General features: G+C 53.2%; 2 protein-coding genes and 1 long non-coding RNA gene across 4 annotated transcripts in view; 1 reads left to right on the top strand and 2 right to left on the bottom strand.

Annotated features, from left to right (window-relative positions):
* The window catches only part of NPRL3 (NPR3 like, GATOR1 complex subunit), a 38996-nt gene extending 37983 nt beyond the window's left edge, over positions 1–1013 (bottom strand). Inside the window, exon 1 of one of the 2 annotated variants that reach the window (XM_059415873.1) lies at positions 405–1013. In XM_059415873.1, coding sequence (XP_059271856.1) covers positions 405–711 — 307 coding nt within the window. In that variant the 5' untranslated portion in view covers positions 712–1013. The remainder of the gene's footprint in view (positions 1–404) is intronic. The other variant, XM_059415878.1, reaches the window with a different exon arrangement.
* Positions 1014–2822: 1809 nt separating this feature from the next.
* On the bottom strand, positions 2823–11634 carry LOC132027258 (uncharacterized). The gene is made up of 4 exons (XR_009407116.1): positions 11547–11634; positions 10961–11121; positions 4714–4859; positions 2823–3125 (listed from the first exon to the last, which is right to left on the bottom strand). It is a non-coding gene; the product is annotated as an uncharacterized LOC132027258 (long non-coding RNA).
* On the top strand, positions 9473–10664 carry LOC132027257 (hemoglobin subunit zeta). Its single transcript, XM_059416015.1, has 3 exons — positions 9473–9598; positions 10100–10304; positions 10457–10664. Exons 1-3 carry the CDS (start codon positions 9504–9506, stop codon positions 10583–10585), a joined length of 429 nt encoding a protein of 142 aa, XP_059271998.1. The 5' UTR covers positions 9473–9503; the 3' UTR covers positions 10586–10664.
* Positions 11635–19699: the final 8065 nt, after the last annotated feature.

The raw sequence follows: 19699 nt of genomic DNA, 5'->3' as shown, positions 1-19699 counted from the left end.
GACGGGGGAGAGAAGGAACGTTGACGGGGGGCTGGGGGACCGGGATGAGGAGGGGACTGGGACGCTGGGGGACGGGGATCCTGGGGGACCCGGGGGGCGCTGGGGGCGGGGTGGGGGCGGCGGGGTACGGGGGGAGGGACAGTGACGGTGGGGGACGGGGGTGACGGTGAAGGGACGGGACGGCGGGGAACCGGGGTGGGGGAGGGTCAGTGACAGTGGGGGACCGACGGGGGGACGGTGATGGGGGGGAACGGAGCGGGACGGTGGGGGACCGGGACGCTGGGGAACCGGGCGGGGGGTACGGGGACGATGGGGGACGGGGGGCGGACGCTGGAGACGGGGACACTGGGGACCGGGAGGGGGACGGGGGGAAGAGGACGCGCCCGGGCCGGCAGGGGCACAACCTGAGAAGGATGGGCCGGAGGGCGGGAGGCTCGGGGAACGACGCGCCCAGCGCGGGGCTGAACGAGCCTGACGAGGACGCGCCCGAGGCCGTGGAACCGTGCGGCGCCAGGAGCCCGGCTGACCGACCCCCGGAACTTGCAAACCCACGAACCACCACCCACGTCCCGCCAACTTCGCAAGACGTCCGCGGCAGGGCCAAGTACCAGCGCAGAACGCGCCTGCGCGCGGAAGGGGCCGTCGGCGCAGGCGCAGGCGGTCTGTGCGCACGCGCGGGGGAGGGGCGGGCTCCCGAAAAGCTGCGCGCATGCGCGGGGCTGCGAGCCGGGTTCTCCACGCACCTGCAGGGCTGGGCCGGTTCTCTTCGCGTAGAGCAGAAAGCACAGACTTCACCGCAGCAAGAAAGTAAAAGACGGGGTGCCTGGGTGGCTCCGTGGGTTGAAGCCTCTGCCTTCGGCTCAGGTCATAATCTCAAGGTCCTGGGATCGAGCTCCGCGGCGGGCTCTCTGCTCAGCGGGGAGCCTTCATCCTCCTCTCTCTGCCTGCCTCTCTGCCTACTTGTGATCTCTGACTGTCGAATAAATAAGTAAAATCTTTAAAACAAAGGGGCGCCTGGGTGGCTCAGTCGTTAAGCGTCTGCCTACAGCTCGGGTCATGATCCTGGGGTTCTGGGATCGAGCCCCATGTTGGGCTCCCTGCTTGGCAGGAGCCTGCTTCTCCCTCTCCAGCTCCTCCTGCTTGTGTTCCCTCTCTCTCTATCTCTTTCTGTCAAATAAATAAATAAATAAAATCTTTAAAAAAAAAATGTAAAACAAAAACTCTTAAGTGGAGCATAGACCTAAATGTCAGGGCCAACACTACAGAATTCCTAAAAGAACACACGGGCCTACACGGAACCTCCTGTGCTTGGACTAGGCGGGGGTTTCTCAGAGGGGAAAGTCAGGGAAACCCCCCCATCAGAGCCTGGGACTGGAGGGTGCCACCCAGGAAGGCGGAGAGGAGGGAAACACCTGCAGAGGGACCGTGTAGGGCCCCGTATCCAGCACGTGCTAACAAGCAAACTTAAGAGCTCAACCCAGACACGAGCCCTAGGACAATGGGTGACAGGCCCTGGCTTGCCCAGATGGATCATGATTCCCAGCCACACCTCGAGACTGGAGATCCCATGTGTGTCCAAGCCGCACTTGAGTGTGGAAATCCCAGGTGCGTGTCTGAGCTGCACCTCGAGTTTGGAGATCCCGTGTGTGTGTGTGTGTGTGTGTGCACTTTACTTTTTCTTTTTCAATATTTATTTATTTATTTATTTGGCAGAGACACAGCGAGAGAGGGAGCACGAGCAGGGGGAGTGGGAGCCCCAGGAGCAGGGAGCCTAATGTGGGGCTTGATCCTACCTCAGTGGAAGGCACCCAGGTGCATGTATAGAGAGAAAAGTGGGCAAAGGATGTGAAAGGACATTTCTCCAGAGAATCTAGCCAAATGGACCCTGAACTCATGAAAAGATGCCCCACATCATTCCTCATTAGGGAAATGCACATCAGAACCAAAAACAGACCCCACTCCACAGCCACTAGGATGGCTACAGTCAGAAAGACAAACAGTGCTGGCAAGCATGTGGAACTGGAATCTGGACACCCTGTTGGTGAGAACAGGACGTGGTGCAGCCCCTGTGGGAAACGGGCAGTTGCTGAGAAAGGCCAGACAGGCTGTTCCCATATGACACAACCATACCACTGCTAGGTGTCGACTCAAGAGAAAGGAAAGCCTGAGGTTGCGCAAGAACTCTTCTGTTCACAGAAACATGGTTCAGAGTAGCCACGCAGTGCAAACAACCGCACTGCCCCCCCCCCCCACTGGTGGACAGGGGAATAAAATACAGTCTCATCCGTACAAGGGAATAGTACTCGGTCATGAAAAGGAAGGAAGCCTCGATGCGTGAATGAACCTCGGAGATGCACATGCTGTGCGGTTCCATTCCTCTGAAAAGTCCAGAGGAGGGTGATCGACGGAGGAAGGAACAGGATGAGGCTGCTCAGGCCTGGGGGTTGCAGCGTGTGGCTACTAGGGTACCAAGCTTCCCTTGGGTTGATGAGAACATTCAAAATTGATCGTGGTGATATTTTTACAATGCTCTGAAAGGACCCAAACCGCCTGAACTGCACCCTTCAAACGAGTGAGGTGCCCGAGATGTGCATTATACCTCATCACAGCTCTCCCTAAGAAATCAATGAAGCACCCGTATACTTCCAGGCTTCCCCAGGAAGTGACAGTAGTTGAAATCTTTCTCAAGTTCCTCACCCCTTGACTTCCTGGTGAACTCACCTGTTGCACCAAACCTGATGCCTGGCAGGCCTGTGTGTGGGCACACACTGGGAAGGTCTCGGACATCGCCAACAAACAAATAGCCCAGTGTGGGGTACATGGCAGATTTTATTTTTTTCCAAAATTTCCAAAAAGAAAAACATGTCTTATTTTACGTTGCATGTCTCTGATTATTACCATGGTAGAGAACGGCATCACTCGAGTATTTCCTGGTGTCTGAGAAGCGCCTTCTTGCTTTCCCTGTGAGCTGTTCGTCCCTCTTTGGCCGTCTGGGTGTATGCTTCTTTTGGAGGAATACTCACCCTCCATTAAAGATGCCAAAAGCCTTTTTCCTGGTCTCCTGTGTTTTGGTTTTATGTGTAATCGAAAGGTTTCTGAGTTCTCCTACAGTTACCAGGAGTGTCCTAGAAGGAAATAAGGGCACAGCAGCAGGAGGTGAGCCGGTGGGAGCTGGGACAATGGGGAAGGGGAAACCTGTCTGGGGGAACAGCCAGCTGTGGTCCTGGGGGTCTGTCTAAGGGGCACTGTGAATCTGCGTGTACCCACATGTGAGACCCAGGACCCTGGCACAGGTCTCCTTCCTCCAGTTTCCCCGACCATGCTGCTACCCCACTGGGCGGTCTCATGACCCCAGACCTTGGGGAGGATGTCTGATGTTCAGGGGCTGTCCCTGGGCTGGGAGAAGGCCCAGAGTTGGAGGAACCCACTATAACTGACCCTAAGAACAGAGTAGTACTTAAAATATAACCTACAAGGAATTGTACTAGCCGTCAAGCACGTTTAGATATGGGGTTAAGAAAGACACGTACTGGCAAAAGGCCTCTGGGGGAGAGAGAATGATATGCGTCCTTGGAGCCTAGCAGCTGGGGATGCCCGGCCTGCTCAGGGCGGGACACCACCTGCTTCATTTTCCCAGTATCTCTCCTTCCCCGGAGAGCACCTGTGGCTAACTAGATGAGCTCTTTGAATGTGCTGCTCAACTATTAACTTTATTCTACTTGACCAGACATGTCCTGCTTTTCTTCTTGCTTATCTGTAAGACTTATAATCAGTGTATCACTCCTATTCCTTCTTGTTTATCTACAAGGCATATGATTAATGTGCAGTCTTCTTTAGCTCCTTTGCTGATTACTGTCCGTATCTAATAACTACAGGACTGAGGGGTGGTTCGGAGCGACAGACTTTTCTCCTGTCTTCCCCGGCTCCCTCTCTCTTGCCTCGTTCTTCTCCCATGGGCCGTCAGGAAGCCGCACCCACCATTCTCCAATCACCCCCTTGGGACCGGCTTCCTGCTAGCAACCTTCACAAGAGCATCTGTTGTTTTTCTGGCTATATGGTTAGTATCTTATCACCATAATGACATTGGAATCCATGACAGGTAAACCACCAGGACTCAGGCCACAGAGATCCTGGATGCGTCCCTTCCCAGGCTGCCTTAGTGGGGCTTAGGGCCAGGGCTCTCCAGGGCCGGACTGGAGAGAGCACCGGTCTGAACTCCACGCCGTCCCCATCGGTCTGCATCAGTGGGCTGTTACCGAAGTCAGAGCTCGTGGTCACTCCCTGGCCAGTCCAGTCTGGCGCCGGCAGCTGGAGGGACCGGAGGGTAGGTTGGCCCTCTTTTGGGATTCCAGGATTGGGAGCAGGTGGCCTCTAGCTGTGGTCCTAGCTCAAAGCCTTCCCAGGTTCCCGAGCAACGATGTGCCCAGGGCCGGCCTTTGCTCACGCTCTTCAGTTTCCCTGCTAACAGCCCACACCTCTACATCCTCATTTTTAATTTAAAATACTCTGCTTAGTAACCTACTTTTTTGAAGGTAACTGGATTCCTGGAAACCAAAATTCCTGACCCTTCCGCCCCACCCAGGTCCCCGTGGGCAGGGCTAGGAGGCCACTTAGTCAGGCCTTATCAGTCCTGCCACTTGTTCTAGGCCCAGGAGAGCGGCCACTGCCTGTCAGAGGGCCAGGCGGGGCTCACGTTCCCTATCTTGGACCCACCTTGACCTCTCCACCTTCTCAGCTGCAGTGTTGCTGCCCGGAAGGAATCACCCACTCACCACAGTGCTGCAGTCGTCTCGAATTTGCGAGGCAATGTCCTGCGTTCCTGCAGTGATAGATTATCCCTCCCAGCAGTGAGGTGGGGGCTGTTGGAACAGAGGAAACAGGAAAGCATGTGGAACTGCGCTTTCCAAGGCTAACCAGACTGGCCAGGGCCACCCAGGAGCTGCTCTCAGGGGAGGGTCTGTGGCCCCTCAGGGCCTTCTGCTGAGTCTTCAGGGTCCCTCTGAGCTCAGCCCCAACGACACAAGCTCTGTGTGAGCCCTGGGCTTGGAGCTCAGCTGCATCCAGCAGGTCAGGGTCCCAAAGCACGGCCCGGACTCAGGCTCCTTGTGTCATGGGGGAAGCCTCAGCCCAGAGACAGAAGAGACTTGCCTGAGCCCCCGAAGAGCCAGCAATCGGCCTCACACCAAACCCAGGTCTCCTCACCCATGGGGCTGCTTCCTTCCTTCACTGAAACTGTGAACACTTCCTAACCCTCTGGAGCCTTGATTTCCTCCTCTTTTTTTTTTTTTTTAAAGATTTTATTTATTTATTTGACAGACAGAGATCACAAGTAGGCGGAGAGGCAGGCAGAGAGAGAGATGGGGAAGCAGGCTCCCCACAGAACTGAGAACCCCAAGTGGGGCTGGATCCCAGGACCCCAGGATCATGACCTGAGCCAAAGGCAGAGGCTTAACCCACTGAGCCACCCAGGCGCCCCTCGATTTCCTCATCTTAAAGCACATAACAACAATGGGAAAAACCTCTCCCGTGGAGAGCTGTGAGGATCAAACACCCAGCTTGGAGAGTGTCGGGCGCTGTACCCGTGACAGATGTCCACTAGACCCCGCACAGCTCGCCTCCCCTCACACACAACACCAGCCCCAGCCCCAGTTGAACAGTTGTCACACTCGAAAGACCAGACACTGAAGTTCTTAGAGAGCTAACATGGACAGATTCCATGTCACCTCAGGATTCAGCATCACACTAATTTCACTTTTCAGAAAATTAAGGCAAAGCGGCACCCAGGGGGCTCAGTCGTTAAGCATCTGCCTTCGGGTCAGGTCATGATCCCGGGGTCCTGGGATCAAGCTCCACATCAGGCTCCCTGCTCGCGGGAAGCCTGCTTCTCCCTCTCCCACTCCCCCTGCTTGTGTTCCCTCTCTCACTGTGTCTCTCTCTGTGTGAAATAAATAAATAAAATCTTTAAAAAAAAAAATGAAAGAAAGAAAATTGAGGTAAAATTCGCACAATGCAAAGTTAATCATTTGAAAGTGAACAATTCAGCAGCATTTTGTATAATTCTGTATATTCACGAAGTGTGCAAGAGTCCTCACTGTCTAGTTCCAGAGTTATTTCCATCATATCCAAAGGAAACTCAGGACCCTCAGCGCAATCGCTCCCACACCCCAGCCCCCGGAGCCCACTCATCTGCTTTCCTTCTGCACACATCACACAAACAGACTCAGACACTGTGGTCTTTGGCATCTGACCACCGTCCCGTAGTTTAACACTCTCAAGGTTCATGCACGCCGTGCTGGGCGCCAGGGCACGTACAGCTGAACACTGTCTCACTGAATGGAAACACCATGATTTGTTCATTCACTCATCCACTGACGGACATTCAGCATTCGTAAACAGAAGGCGCAACCTTTTAATGTTTTTTTTTAAAGGAAAGTATTTTTTTTAAAGATTTTTATTTATTTATTTGACAGACAGAGATCACAAGTAGGCAGAGAGACAGGCAGAGAGAGAGGAGGAAGCAGGCTCCCTGCTGAGCAGAGAGCCCGATGCGGGGCTTGATCCCAGGACCCTGGGATCATGACCCGAGCGGAAGGCAGAGGCTTTAACCCACTGAGCCACCCAGGCGCCCCCTTTTAATGTTTTTTAATTTTTATTTATTTGTTTGTTTTTAGATTTTTTTAAAGATTTTATTTATTTATTTGACAGAGAGAGATCACGAGCAGGCAGAGAGGCAGGCAGAGAGAGAGGGAGAAGCAGGCTCCCCCACCAAGCAGGGAGCCTGTTGTGGGGCTCGATCCCAGGACCCCAGGATCATGACCTGACCGGAAGGCAGACCCTTAACAACTGAGCCATCCAGGCACCCCAACATCTTTAAATTGTTTAAATAAATATTTAAATAAAAGTTTATAAATATTATATTTATTTAAATAAATATTTAAGATAATTGAATTTGACACTAAAATGACAAACTTCTGTTTAACCAAAAAGAGTATTAAGAGAGTGGAGTCGGGGTGCCTGGGTGGCTCAGTGGGTTAAGCCGCTGCCTTCGGCTCAGGTCATGATCTCAGGGTCCTGGGATCGAGTCCCGCATCAGGCTCTCTGCTGGGCAGGGAGCCTGCTTCCTCCTCTCTCTCTCTGCCTGCCTCTCTGCCTACTTGTAATCTCTCTCTGTCAAATAAATAAATAAATCTTTAAAAAAAAAAAAAAGAGAGAGAGTGGAGTTAGGGGCGCCTGGGTGGCTCAGTCAGTTGAGCATCTGCCTTTGGCTCAGGCCGTGATCCCGGGGCCCTGGGATGAGTCTGACTTTGGGCTCCCTGCTCAGAGCCAGTCCCTTTCCCTCTCCCTCTGCCCCTCCTCCACCCCACATTCCCAGGCTCCTGCTTGCTCTCTCATTTGCTCTCTCTCTCAAATAAATAAATAAAATCTTTATTTTATTTGGTGGCCTGTTGGCCTGTACTGCATTTCACAAGGAAAAGAAGTAAAAAACTAAAAATAAAAAATAATAATGGGATGTTTGCCCACAACAATGGTTTGTGGGGGTTGGAAGTTTCCGGAACAAAGAGGCCTCTAGGGCCTCCCTCTCCTTGTGGAGGTCAAGGATGGGATGGAGTTTCTGCCTGGAGGGGGAGGACACCCTGGAGGTCTGATGGGGGTGAGGCAGTTTCCTGGGAGCACCATCCCAGAATCCGGTCATTCCATTCTGTTAGGAGACAGGGCAGCCCTGCGGTGTGTTCTGGCCACCAGTTCCCCAGATGCCATAGCGGGGGGATTCCCCCAGGTACATCCCTCCCTGAGACTTCTCTGGGCCTCCAGACTCCCCGCCTCCGCCTGACCTTCCCTCTGACCCTCTGTCTCTTCTATCTTACTCACTCATTCTGTTTTCTTGGCCAGCCTGTCTGCTTATCTATGTCTCTCTCCCTGCCTCTCCCTGCCTGTGTCCCTTCTAGGAGCAGAAGCCATGGGCACAGCCACCACCCTCCCTGTAGGCCCATAGGCCTGAGGTGGTCCTAGAGTTTTCTCCTGAACCCAGCAACAGCAAGAGTAGGCCGAGGAGGGCCGGGCCCATCGCCATCTGGAGTGTACCCCCAGGGGCTGCACAGACATCCTGGGACTGTCAGCAAACAATCATAAAGCGGGGGAAGGGAGTACAGCCCTAGCAGAGGTGAGCCCCGTCTCACAGGGAGAGGAGGCAGCTGTGAGATGTAAGCAAGACAGCAGGATGGAGAAGGACCCAGGCAGTGCTGGAAGGGGCTTCTGGGAAGGAGACCTCCACCTCTGGGACCCACTCGGGTATGGCCCGCAGGGACAGAGGTGAGACCTTGTCTGCCGAGCTGAGAGGAGGCATCCGTCGGGCTCCCCCGCCCCACGACCTCACCAGCTCCCATCTCAGGCACAGAGGAAGGGAGCACCACAACGCACAGGTGTCTAACACTAGCTGACGTTTCAGAGGCTTGTCTAGGCCAAACCATCTCTCAGAACAGTTCCGCAAAACACCCGTGATCAAAACGCCCCGCAGAGGAAATGCTGGCTTTGGAGGCTAAAAACGTCCAGCAGGACTTTGTGCACATGGCTCTTGGGCTGCCTCTGAAATTCCCATGGAAAGGCGAGGGGACTAGAGTGACCAGAACCATTTTAGAGCTGCAGAGTCAGGTGGGAAGAGGAACATCACACGAGCTCTGCACAGCTGTGCTGGCACCTCACACCTTCCCTCCTTTACAGGGCTCTAGGCGTCACTCCAGGGGCGGCTGGGGGCTCCGGCACTGGGTGACTGACTCTTGATTTCCGCTCAGGTCCTGATCTCAGGGCTGTCGATTGAGTCCCGAGATGGGCCCCACAGGCAGTATGCAGTGTGCTCCTCCCTCTGCTTGCCCCTCTCCCTCCCCCTCTCCCTCCTCCAACCCCGTTCACATATGTGTGCACCCTCTCTCTCTCTAAAATAAATATATAAAATCTTTTTAAAAATAAAGTACGTGTTCCAAGTCTTTGACCACACTCTGCCAGCAGTCCTTTCTACATTGCGGGTGGGAGCGGGTCGTGGCTGCCACAGACACGGGGCGGCTCATTTTTCTCACCACCAGAAACTGCATGTCCCAGCCCAAGGTGGTGTGTGCTGACCTGATCCCGGCTTCCCCCGTCCTGTGATTCTGGAATGAAGTGGGGGGGGGGGGGGGGTCAGAGCTGGGCTACAAACACAAGCCGAGACTCCTGGGCTAGCTGGGCCCCTATGTCTCAGGGACACTGGTCAGGCTGTGGCCAACACCCCCTCCAAGGCCCCGGGTAGGTGTGGGTAGGTGGAGTGAGAGCCCCTCACCCCTCCAAGGCCACCAGGCCCTGACCACCCACCCTCACTGGGTCTGATAAGAGACCCCACCCCCACAGCCCTGTCCCCTCTCCAGACCAATGGCCACAGCCTGGCCCCCACCCAGCCTCCCTGTGTATAAAGGGATCCTGGGGGATGAGCCCCACAGAGGCTAGTCCTGAGCACGCCCAGCTCCGCTACCACCATGTCTCTGACCAAAGCCGAGAGGACCGTCATCCTGTCCATGTGGGACAAGATCTCCACCCAGGCCGAAGCCATTGGCACCCAGGCCCTGGAGAGGTGAGGGGGCGCCCCGTGGGCTGGCACAGAGCCAGGTAGGGCACAGTGTGGGGTTAGGGAGGACAGGGCCCAGCACGGAGGGACCAGGGAGGAGGGGGACGACACTCAGGGAGCAGGAAGAGGAGGTGGACGGAGAGGGCGTGTGGCTGTGAGACTGTCTTTTGTGCTGGGCCCAGCGCCCAGGTGTCCACAAACATGGCTGGAAGGAATCAGTGAAGCAATGAACGGGTTGCCCAGCGAGGGGATGGTGAGGGCGGGATTCCACCGCGCCCTGTCTGCGCCTGGGGTAAGAGGGGAAGCGGCAATGGGGATCCCGTCCTTGTGTAAAATTACAACATCGTATTCAACGGGAGTGGTTTGCCTTAATGTTTATGTCTTCAAGTGCTGCCTTCAAGTATGACTTCTCCAGGCCGCTGGCCTTTTCAACGCTGGGTAAGTTTTGCGCCCGAGGCGCACTCGCGCGCTGGCCTCACCAGGTGTGCCTGTCGCCCCCGCCCGCAGGCTCTTCGCCAGCTACCCCCAGACCAAGACCTACTTCCCGCACTTCGACCTGCACCCAGGCTCGGCGCACCTGCGCGTGCACGGCGCCAAGGTGGTGGCCGCGCTGGGCGAGGCGGTCAAGAGCATCGACAACATCGGGGGCGCCCTGGCCAAGCTGAGCGAGCTGCACGCCTACATTCTGCGCGTGGACCCGGTCAACTTCAAGGTGGGCGCGGGGCTGGGGTTCCCTGGGGGGGGGGGTACGAGGGGCGCGAGCAGCCGCGGGGTGTGGGCTGCAGGAGCTCTGTTCCCTGCGCCCCACCGCACCCGCACCCGCGCCCGCACCGGCGCTCACGGGGCCGCGCTCCCGCCCCTCAGCTCCTGTCGCACTGTCTGCTGGTCACCGTGGCCTCCCACTTCCCCGCCGACTTCACCGCGGACGCCCACACCGCCTGGGACAAGTTCCTGTCCATCGTGTCGTGTGTCCTAACCGAGAAGTACCGCTGAGCGCAGCTGCCCGACCGAGGGCGGGCTGGGGCCCCTCCACGCTCCCACTCTGGGCCCTTCCCTAACCCTCCAGCCTGCCACCGACAGCCAATAAACGAATGCACGTCCGCTTGCCTCTGTAGTCACTGGGGCCGTCAGGGGGGCGGCAGAGGTGGAGGGGGCTGCGCGGAATCACCAGGAGGGCTGCTCGCATCCTTCGCAGCGACCTGGGTCTCTCAGAGCGCACAGCGCAGCTGCGGAGGCTGGGCGCGTGGGTCGGGGGCACTGGGGATCCCACGGGGTGGCAGAAAGGGCGCCTCTTGGCCTTTACTTCCGAGGTCAGCGCTGGAGCCCACGTGGCCCCGCGGCCCTCCCGGGGCCCACTATGCTACTTACTCTCTTCCTCTGGAGTTCGTTCTACTCCCTGGTTGATGCTGGGTCACAGCAAGAAGAGCGAAACGAGTGTGCCCCGTCCCTCCTTCATTCTTCCATTCTTCTGCTGCAGAACGTTTGTTGGTAGTCAGCCGCCAAGTATTTTTCTGGCTCTAATACAACAGCTAGAATAAAAATAAATAAAAATTTGGGGCGCCTGGGTGGCTCCCTGGGTTAAAGCCTCTGCCTTCCGCCCAGGTCATGATCTCAGGGTCCTGGGATGGAGCCCCGCATTGGGCTCTCTGCTCAGCAGGGAGCCTGCTTCCTCCTCTCTCTCTGCCTTCCTCTCTCTCTGCCTACTTGTGATCTCTGTCTGTCAAATAAATAAGTAAAATCTTTTAATAAATAAAAATTTAAAAAGAAAAAACAGCTAAAATAAGCAAAGCCCCTGCCCCCTGGGGCTGAGTGTGGAGTGGGGAATGCACATCAGTCTACAGTCAGGTCACAGTTCATAGGAAAAAAGGCAAAGAGCTCAATTTTGCTCAAAATTAGAAAAAGGCAAACTAACACCACTAAAAATGAAACCTCACTCAAACCACTTCTCAGCTACCTGAGGGACAAAAGTCCAAGACTTTGACCATACTCTGCCAGTGGTCCCTTCCACAGTGCAGACACGGGGGCAGCTCAGTTTCCTGACCACCCGGAACTGCCGTCCATCTTCAGGCACTGAGTGGATAAACCATGAAAAGCCACAGAAACCTGTCACCTGACAAGGAATGAGGTTTCTGATAGTGGCTGTGAAGTGACGTCCAGCATTTATCAAATAAAAGGAAAGAAAAAAGGAAAAAAGGAGGGTGGTGTATGTATAACACAGTACCTTTTCTGTAAGAAGCGGAGCGGGGGGGCACCTGGCTGGCTCAGGCAGTGGAGCATGTGACTCTGATCTCTGGGCAGGTAGTTCAAGTCCCATACTGGACACAGAGTTTACTAAAAAGAAAAGGAAAAAGTGACAGGAGATACAAATGTGTGTGTGCTGTGCATGTGCATTTTGGCATGTGGGTATGACCGTTCATAGCCCTGGGTACGTGCACTGGTGAGTGTTCATTAGTTTGTGTTTCCTTATTTTTTTTTTTTTTAAGAAAAACTATGCCCCACATGGGACTTGAACCCAGGACTCTGAGATGGAGAGTCACGTTCTCTATGGACAGAGCCAGCCAGGCACCCCATGGGATTGCTTATTCTTGAAAAAAAAAAAAAAAAAATTGCAAGGATAAACTGGAAATGTTTACAAATAATAATATGGGTGGGATGAAAATGAGAGCTGGAGGGCGCTTCCCCCAATCTAGCTTTCTCCATGATTTCAAACTTTTGCTCGCTTGTGTAAATCCTTGTTTTAAGACTTTATTTATTTATTTATTTTAAATTTCAAAGGGCAGCCGGGTGGCTCAGTCGGTCAGGTCATCATCTCAGGGTCATGAGATCAAGCCCTGTTCAATGTGGAGCCTGTTGGAGATTCTCTCCCTCTCCTTGTCCCTCCCCCTCTCCTCCTCCTTTCTCTCTCTCTCTCAAAATAAACAATAGATAAAATCTTTTTTAAAAAATTAAAAATAGGGGGCGCCTGGGTGGTTTGGTGGGTTGAGCCTCTGCCTTCAGCTCAGGTCATGATCTCAGGGTCCTGAGATGGAGCCCCACAACGGGTTCTCTGCCTGCCTCTCTGCCTGTTTGTGATCTCTGTCTGTCAAATAAATAAATAAGATCTTTTTTTAAAAATTAAAAACAGGAGTGCCTGGGTGGCTCAGTCGTTAAGCCTCTGCCTTCGGCCCAGGCCCAGAGTCCTGGGATCAAGTCCCACATCAGGCTCTCTGCTCAGTGGGGTATCTGCTTCTCCCTCTCCTGTCTCTCTCTCTCTCTTTCTCTGTCAAATAAATAAATAAAACATTTAAAAAAAAAAAAAGACAAAGATGGAGAAATAAGGGTGACTGGTAGTGAGCACAGGGTTTATTTGGGGGGGATGAAAATATTCTAAAATTGATTGCAGTGATAACTGCACAGTTCCATAAATATAAGAACCGTTGAGGGGCGCCTGGGTGGCTCAGTGGGTAAAGCCGCTGCCTTCGGCTCAGGTCATGATCTCAGGGTCCTGGGATCGAGCCCCGCATCGGGCTCTCTGCTCAGCGTGGAGCCTGCTTCCTCCTCTCTCTCTCTCTCTCTGCCTCTCCATCTACTTGTGATTTCTCTCTGTCAAATAAATAAATAAAATCTTTAAAAAAATATATAAGAACCATTGAACTGTCCACCTGGAGTGGGTGAACCGTATGGCTTGTGAATTACAGCTCAATGAGTCTGTAAAATCAAATGATAACAAGACAAAACACTCTCAGATACGCTTCACCAAGACTCCCTAATCGTTAGCATTCCCCACAGCTGGCTTCACTCGCTTTCTTTCTGAGCCAGTTGATACAGACATGGTTCCCCTTAATACCCTTAATATCCCTAAACATTCGGTGAGTTTTCTGAGGTCAGCAAGAGCACCGGATAGCAGAGCCAGAGAAGAACCACCCAAATTAGGAGACTAACACTGATCCGAACCCATTAACCCAGAGACCTCATCCACACGTGTCCGTTTCCCCGTCTGGAATCAGCAATGTCCTTTCCCCGTCTGGAATCAAACCTTGCCTTTAACTAACTGAAATTTCAGTAAAGATTAAAAGAGAACAAAACATTAACAGTCTCCTTCGGTCTGCTCTTCAGTCTTTCCTTGCATGACCATAATTTTGAAGAGCACTTGCCAGTCACTTTCATCATGATGAGACTTAGGTGATTCATTTCTGGCAAGAAAACTGCAGAAGCGAAGCCGTGTCCCCCTCCAGGCATCCCCTATGCTCGTAACATTGATTTGTCCTTTACTGGTGATGTTCCCCTTGATCACCTAGTTGAAACAGGGTCTGCCAATGTTCTCCACGACAAAGCAAATCCGTATTTTATGTTTTCTAATGGATAACAATTTTTTTTAAAGAATTTATTTATTTATTTGACAGACGGAGATCACAAGCAGGCAGAGAGGCAGGTAGAGAGAGAGGAGGAAGCTCGCTCCCCACTGAGCAAAGAGCCCGATGCGGGGCTTGATCCCAGGACCCTGAGATCATGACTTGAGCCGAAGACAGAGGCTTTAACCCACTGAGCCACCAAGCACCCCCAAATTTTTTACAAAGTGATCTGTTGAGACTATGAAAATACCCTGTTCTTTATACAATTTCGTGCACTGCTCCAGCAGTCCCTGATGAGCCTTGCCTGTACCAATTGTTGCTGCGAAGGCGATTCTCCATCGTTCCCTCTGCAGTTATCAGTAGGCATTCTACTGTAAAAAAAGCTTTTACTTCCCATTATCTTTTTGAATACTTATCATTTTAACTCATTAATTTCCATTTTATCCAGGGGCTTATGATCTATTACCAATCATTATTTATTTTGATCCCCAAAGTGTCCCAGATTCGGACAAACTGACCCATGTGTCCTGCGATGGGCCCTGGCCACCTTTGGGTATGCTCCTTATTTCTGCCGTAAGACGCTCCAGGAGCACCTTGTGCTTTCCCATCCCCTGCACCAGCCCAACACCAGACTGATATCCGCACGTAGTTTTGTTTCTTCCCACCGGGGAGTGAAATTTGGAAAGCAGGATGTGGGGGCTGGATGGGCTCCCTGCTCCTGGGGTGTCACCTCTTCCGGTCCCCCTCAGTGGAAGGAATTAAGAGATACGTTGATATTTATATACACACACGCACACATGAATATCTATCCTCAGTCAGTCCAAGCATGTCAGAAACCATAACCTCACACCAGCATCTCTAGTTACAGTCCAAGACCACATGGATACTTCCTGTCTTCTCCCTGTCCACGTCCACGCCTCCCTCCCACACTAGTGAGAAACCTGGCTCTGGCTGTAGTCAAAACTGTGACTTATTTGCTCAGTTTCCTGTATGCTACCAACACCCAACTGAGTCAGCGTATACCAAGCAGCACCAGTAGCTGATATCATAATTTTGCAACTACATTACTGATTTTGTAGGATCAAAGCAAATAAGTGAAAATACTATGCCACGGGGAACCACTGTTTTCAGCCTAAGTGAAAATAGGTGCAGGGGCGCTGGGTGGCTCAGCGGGTTAAAGCCGCTGCCTTAGGCTCAGGTCATGATCTCGGGGTCCTGGGATCGAGCCCCGCATCGGGCTCTCTGCTCCGCAGGGAGCCTGCTTCCTCCTCTCTCTCCGCCTGCCTCTCTGCCTACTTGGGATCTCTGTCTGTCAAATAAATAAATAAAATCTTTAAAAAGAAAAATAGGTGCAAATATAAAAACAATGACATTTTTTTGTTTTAAAACATTTTTTATGATTGGGGTGCCTGGTCGGCTCAGTCTGTAGAGCATCAAACTCTTCATCTCAAGAGTTCCAGCCCCACACGTTTACTTGGAAGAAGGGGTAGGGGCCCCTGGGTGGGTCAGTCAGTTAAACATCTGATGCTTCATTTTGGCTCCGGTCATGATCTCAGGGTCCAGGGATCAAGCCCCACGTCCGGCTTCCCGATCAACAGAATCTGCTTGTCTCCTCTTCCCTTTGCCCTACCTCCCCTACTAAAATAACTAAATATACATCTTCTTTTTAAGGTTAAAATGTTTTTTATATGCTTTTAACTTTCTTTACTAAAAACTACATAAAGTCTGAATTGGAAATATTGTAAACTCATGTTTTACATACATATATCATAGTTCTTTTTTTTTTAGATTTTATCTTCTTTATTTGACAGAGAGAGACACAGTGAGAGAGGGAACACACGCAGGCTCCCGCTGAGAAGGAAGCCTGATGCGGGTCTCGATCTCAGGACCCTGGGATCATGACCTGAACTGAAGGCAGAGGCTCAACAACTGAGCCACCAAGGCACCCCTGTAGTTCAGGATCATGACCTGAGCCAAAATCAGACACTTCACCAACCAAGCCCTGACTTCTGGCCTTTAGCTCTGACTTCTAGTGTACTGGAAATATACAGATAAAGGATCCATCTAAAAAAAAAACCCACTTCAGGCAAACCAGCAGACCAACCCAAAACAGACCGTGTTCTACGAGACACCTTGCCTGGACTGTTCGAAAATTCACTGATTTGGAGAAAAGGTAGGGTGAGAGGCAGAGCGCGGGACATGCTGGGCCTCTGAGCTAGAGAGCTGGGCCTGGTGTTTAACAATCAGGGCCCGAGGAAGCGGGGCTTTGCCTTCGATGGGATGCTGCCGAGAAGTGGGAGTAGCCCGATGATCCCGTAGCTTGAAACTCCTTACCTAGAAGCCTTCTCTGCCAGGACAGGGATGCTGAGCTCCCCTGCAGTTCCTCCATGCTCACCTGGGGCTTTGGTTGTCGCCGTCACAGGAGGCTGTGGGGCGGCAGCCCAGGGTCAGGGTGGTAGCTGCTGTGCTTGCCTGTTGCGCTCTCTCTGCATTGTAGGGCTTCCGCTCTAGAGCAGAGGCTCTGGCCAGCAGGGGTTTCTGTCCGTGGGTCCCGTGCTGTGCCCCCAGCTGTTAGAGCCGGCCTGGCTCAGGGCAGGGTCAGATGCCACCTGGAAAGATCCCATGGAGCTTCTGGGGGCTTTCGGGAACCTGCCGGAGATGGTTCTGGCTCCTTGCCTGGCCCTTCTCAGGGCCACAGAGAAACTCTGTTCTGAGGGGCGGCGCCCAAGGTGGGACCCCCTTCTCCAGGGTGGACATGGACCCAGAAGGACTCCTGCCCAACCACGGGCGTAGGGCACACGGAGTGGTCCCACGTACCTGGCTGTCCAGGAGCTGCCTGCCAGGAGCGGGCCTTTGGCAAACAGAGGCCTGAGACTGAGTCTCCTATGGGTTTTGTGACTGTGCCCAGCCTCTCCTCTGCTCTGGACCTCAGTTTCCATTGGACCCCACATGATCCCAGGGATCCTTTCCACCGCAAACAACCAGTGCCTGTTTGTTCCGGTGGCTCTGGAGACTTGAATGTGTGGGCAGCCCCATGAGGGCAGGCAGGAGCCCAGGCCTGCACACCGTGACACCCCCCCCCCAACAGTCCTCTCTACAGCCTCCATTTGGCCTGGAGATCCCTCCTGGGAGGGATTTCCAGGGGAAGGGTTGGCAGTCTCCTGTGGGTCATCTCCCTAGCTCGGGGCCTGAGCGCTGTCCTCATCCTCTGTAAGAAGCAGAAAGCATTTCTGCTGGACTTCAGCCGTGCGCACCGGGACAATGACAACACCCGGCCAGCAAGGGCCCCCACGGTGAGCCTCCAATGCCTACTTGTGGTTTCAGACTTAGCTTCTCGGATGGCCGGCTCCAGCGGGCCCCATGGGCCAGTTGTGACGGGTATGCACGCGCTGGACCGCAGGACATGAAGACGCGTTACCAGGGTCATTCAGCTGAAGGAAGAAAACACAAGCATGTGAGTGTGCCTGGTGAGGAGGAAGTAATGTCCATTCACCTTCTAGTCTGCAAACTCCCTCAAGGGGTCTCAAGGACCATGCATCGTCTCTATGAACAGAAAAGGCAGCTTTTAGGAAGGCTTTAAGGACACAGTGTGAACCGGTCCCCTCTTGGGGGCGCGAGGACCCTGGCAGCTCCAGACGTTGGAATGGGGGAATGACACCCACTGAGCTCTCAGGCCTAGTTTCATGGTCTCACACACACACACACACACACACACACACACGTTTGTTGGTGATCTCTATGCCCAGCATGGGGCTCAGCTCACAACCCCAGGATCAAGAGCTGCATGTTGAGGGCACCAGAGTAGCTCAGTCCGTCAAGCATCAGACTCTTGGTTTATGCTCAGGTCGTGACCTCAGGGTCATGAAATTGGCTCCACACTCAACGCAGAGTCTGCGCGACACTCTCCGTCTCTGTCTGTCCCTCTTGCTTGTGCTCTCTCTCTTTCAAATACATAAATCTTTTTGAAAACAAGAGTTCCGTGCTCTATGGGCTGAGCCAGCCAGGCGCCCCCTAACACATGCGTTCCTAATTCGTGCGGAAGGTCCTAGGAAATAATGGAAGGGTTATCTCTGAAGGTAAGTAGGTGAAAAGGGAATTTTTTTTTTTGAAATTTTGTTTTTTAAGCTGTACTTTTCCAAAAAGATTTTATTTATTTGTTAGAGGGAGAGAATGCATGAGCACAGGCAGGGGCAGAGAGGCATAGAGAGAGGGAGAGGCAGGCTCCCTGCTGAGCAAGGAGCCCGATGGGAGGCTCAATCCCAGGACCCTGGGATCATGACCTGAGCCGAAGGCAGAGGCTTAACCAGCTGAGCCACCCAAGTGTCCCTTTAAGCTGTCCTCTTGTCAGGATTGCTGTTACAATGAACATGTTTAATTAAGGGGCATCTGGGCTGAGTCGGTTGGGCGGCTGCCTTGCGCTGGGGTCACGATTCCAGAGTGGCACTCAGTGTGGGACTCATTATGGGACTTGATCCCAAGATCATGACCTCAGCTGAAGGCAGCCACCTGACTGACTGAGGCTCCCTGCCCAGTGCCCTATTTTTAAAGATTTTAGGGGCACCTGGGTGGCTCAGTGGGTTAAGCCTCTGCCTTCGGCTCAGGTCACAATCTCAGGGTCCTGGGATCAAGCCCCACATCAGGCTCTCTGCTGAGCAGGGAGCCTGTTCCCCCCTCTTTTTCTGCCTGCCTCTCTGCCTACTTGTGATCTCTGTCTTTCGAATAAATAAATAAAATCTTTAAAAGAAAAAAAGATTTTAAGTCACCTCTATACACAACACAGGACTTAAACTCACAACCCTGAGGTCAAGAGTCTTACACTCTACCAATGGAGCCAGCCAGGTACCCCCACAAGTTTAATTTTTTAATTAATTTTTTAAAAACCTTAAATACATGCACAGTGCATGTGTTAGAGAAAACCCTGAAAGTGTGTGTGTGTGTGTGTGTGTGTGTGTGTGTGTGTGTTCATAAAACACAGATGACAGAAATAAGCCAAGATCACCTGGCCAGCGAAAAGGAACCCAGGGATTCAAACCATCATGTGGGCAACAGCTCAACCCCATGTGTAAATCAAAGGGGTCACCCTGAATGCCGCCAGGCCAGGCCGCCACCCCGTGAGGGCCGGCCCAGCCCAGGAGCAGAACTGAGTGGCAGCCTAGGGAGCCCCACCAGGTGCTCTCCAGAAGGCAGCCCCCGGGCACGGTCGAGGGATGTGGGACAGGGGGAGTCAGCTGAGGAAACTGGGGCCTCCCCACCGGACTCAGGCCTGGACTCTGGGATCTGCCTGGAGGCCCCAACTCCCTGCTCATACCAAGACAGGGTGAGGTCGGGAACTGCCCACCTCAGGTTCCCCCTCATGGCACAGGGTGGGCTTAGTAACGAGGACTGTGTGGGAGCCCTGTGAAAACACAGGGGCGCATAGGCAAACAGAGGGGAGTAACTCTAAGCCTCATCCCTGAGGGGTAAGGGCCACTATCGTTGTGCTGCAGCCTTTGTTTCTGTGGAAAAACATTGTCAGAGACGCTGGGGACAGGGGCGGGGGTGGGTGCTCAGTTGGTGGAGAGACTCTCAGGGTCCTTTGATAGAGCTCCAGTGTCAGGCTCCTCCGGGAGTCTGCATCAGATGCTCTTTCCCTCTGTCTCTCTCTCTCTCACATAATAAATCAATTAATCTTTTAAAAATTCCTATATTTCTTCTTTTGAAAAAGACTGACTGATGGATTGATTTGACAGAGAAGGAGCACAGGCAAGGGGAGCTGCAGAGGGAGAGGGAGAAGCCG

This window comes from Mustela nigripes, chromosome 11 (genome assembly GCF_022355385.1).
Source record: "Mustela nigripes isolate SB6536 chromosome 11, MUSNIG.SB6536, whole genome shotgun sequence".
In the NCBI taxonomy this organism is placed as follows: domain Eukaryota; kingdom Metazoa; phylum Chordata; class Mammalia; order Carnivora; family Mustelidae; genus Mustela; species Mustela nigripes.
The sequence above is the reverse complement of the archived record's forward strand: the minus strand, read 5'-3'. Positions and strand labels throughout refer to the sequence as shown.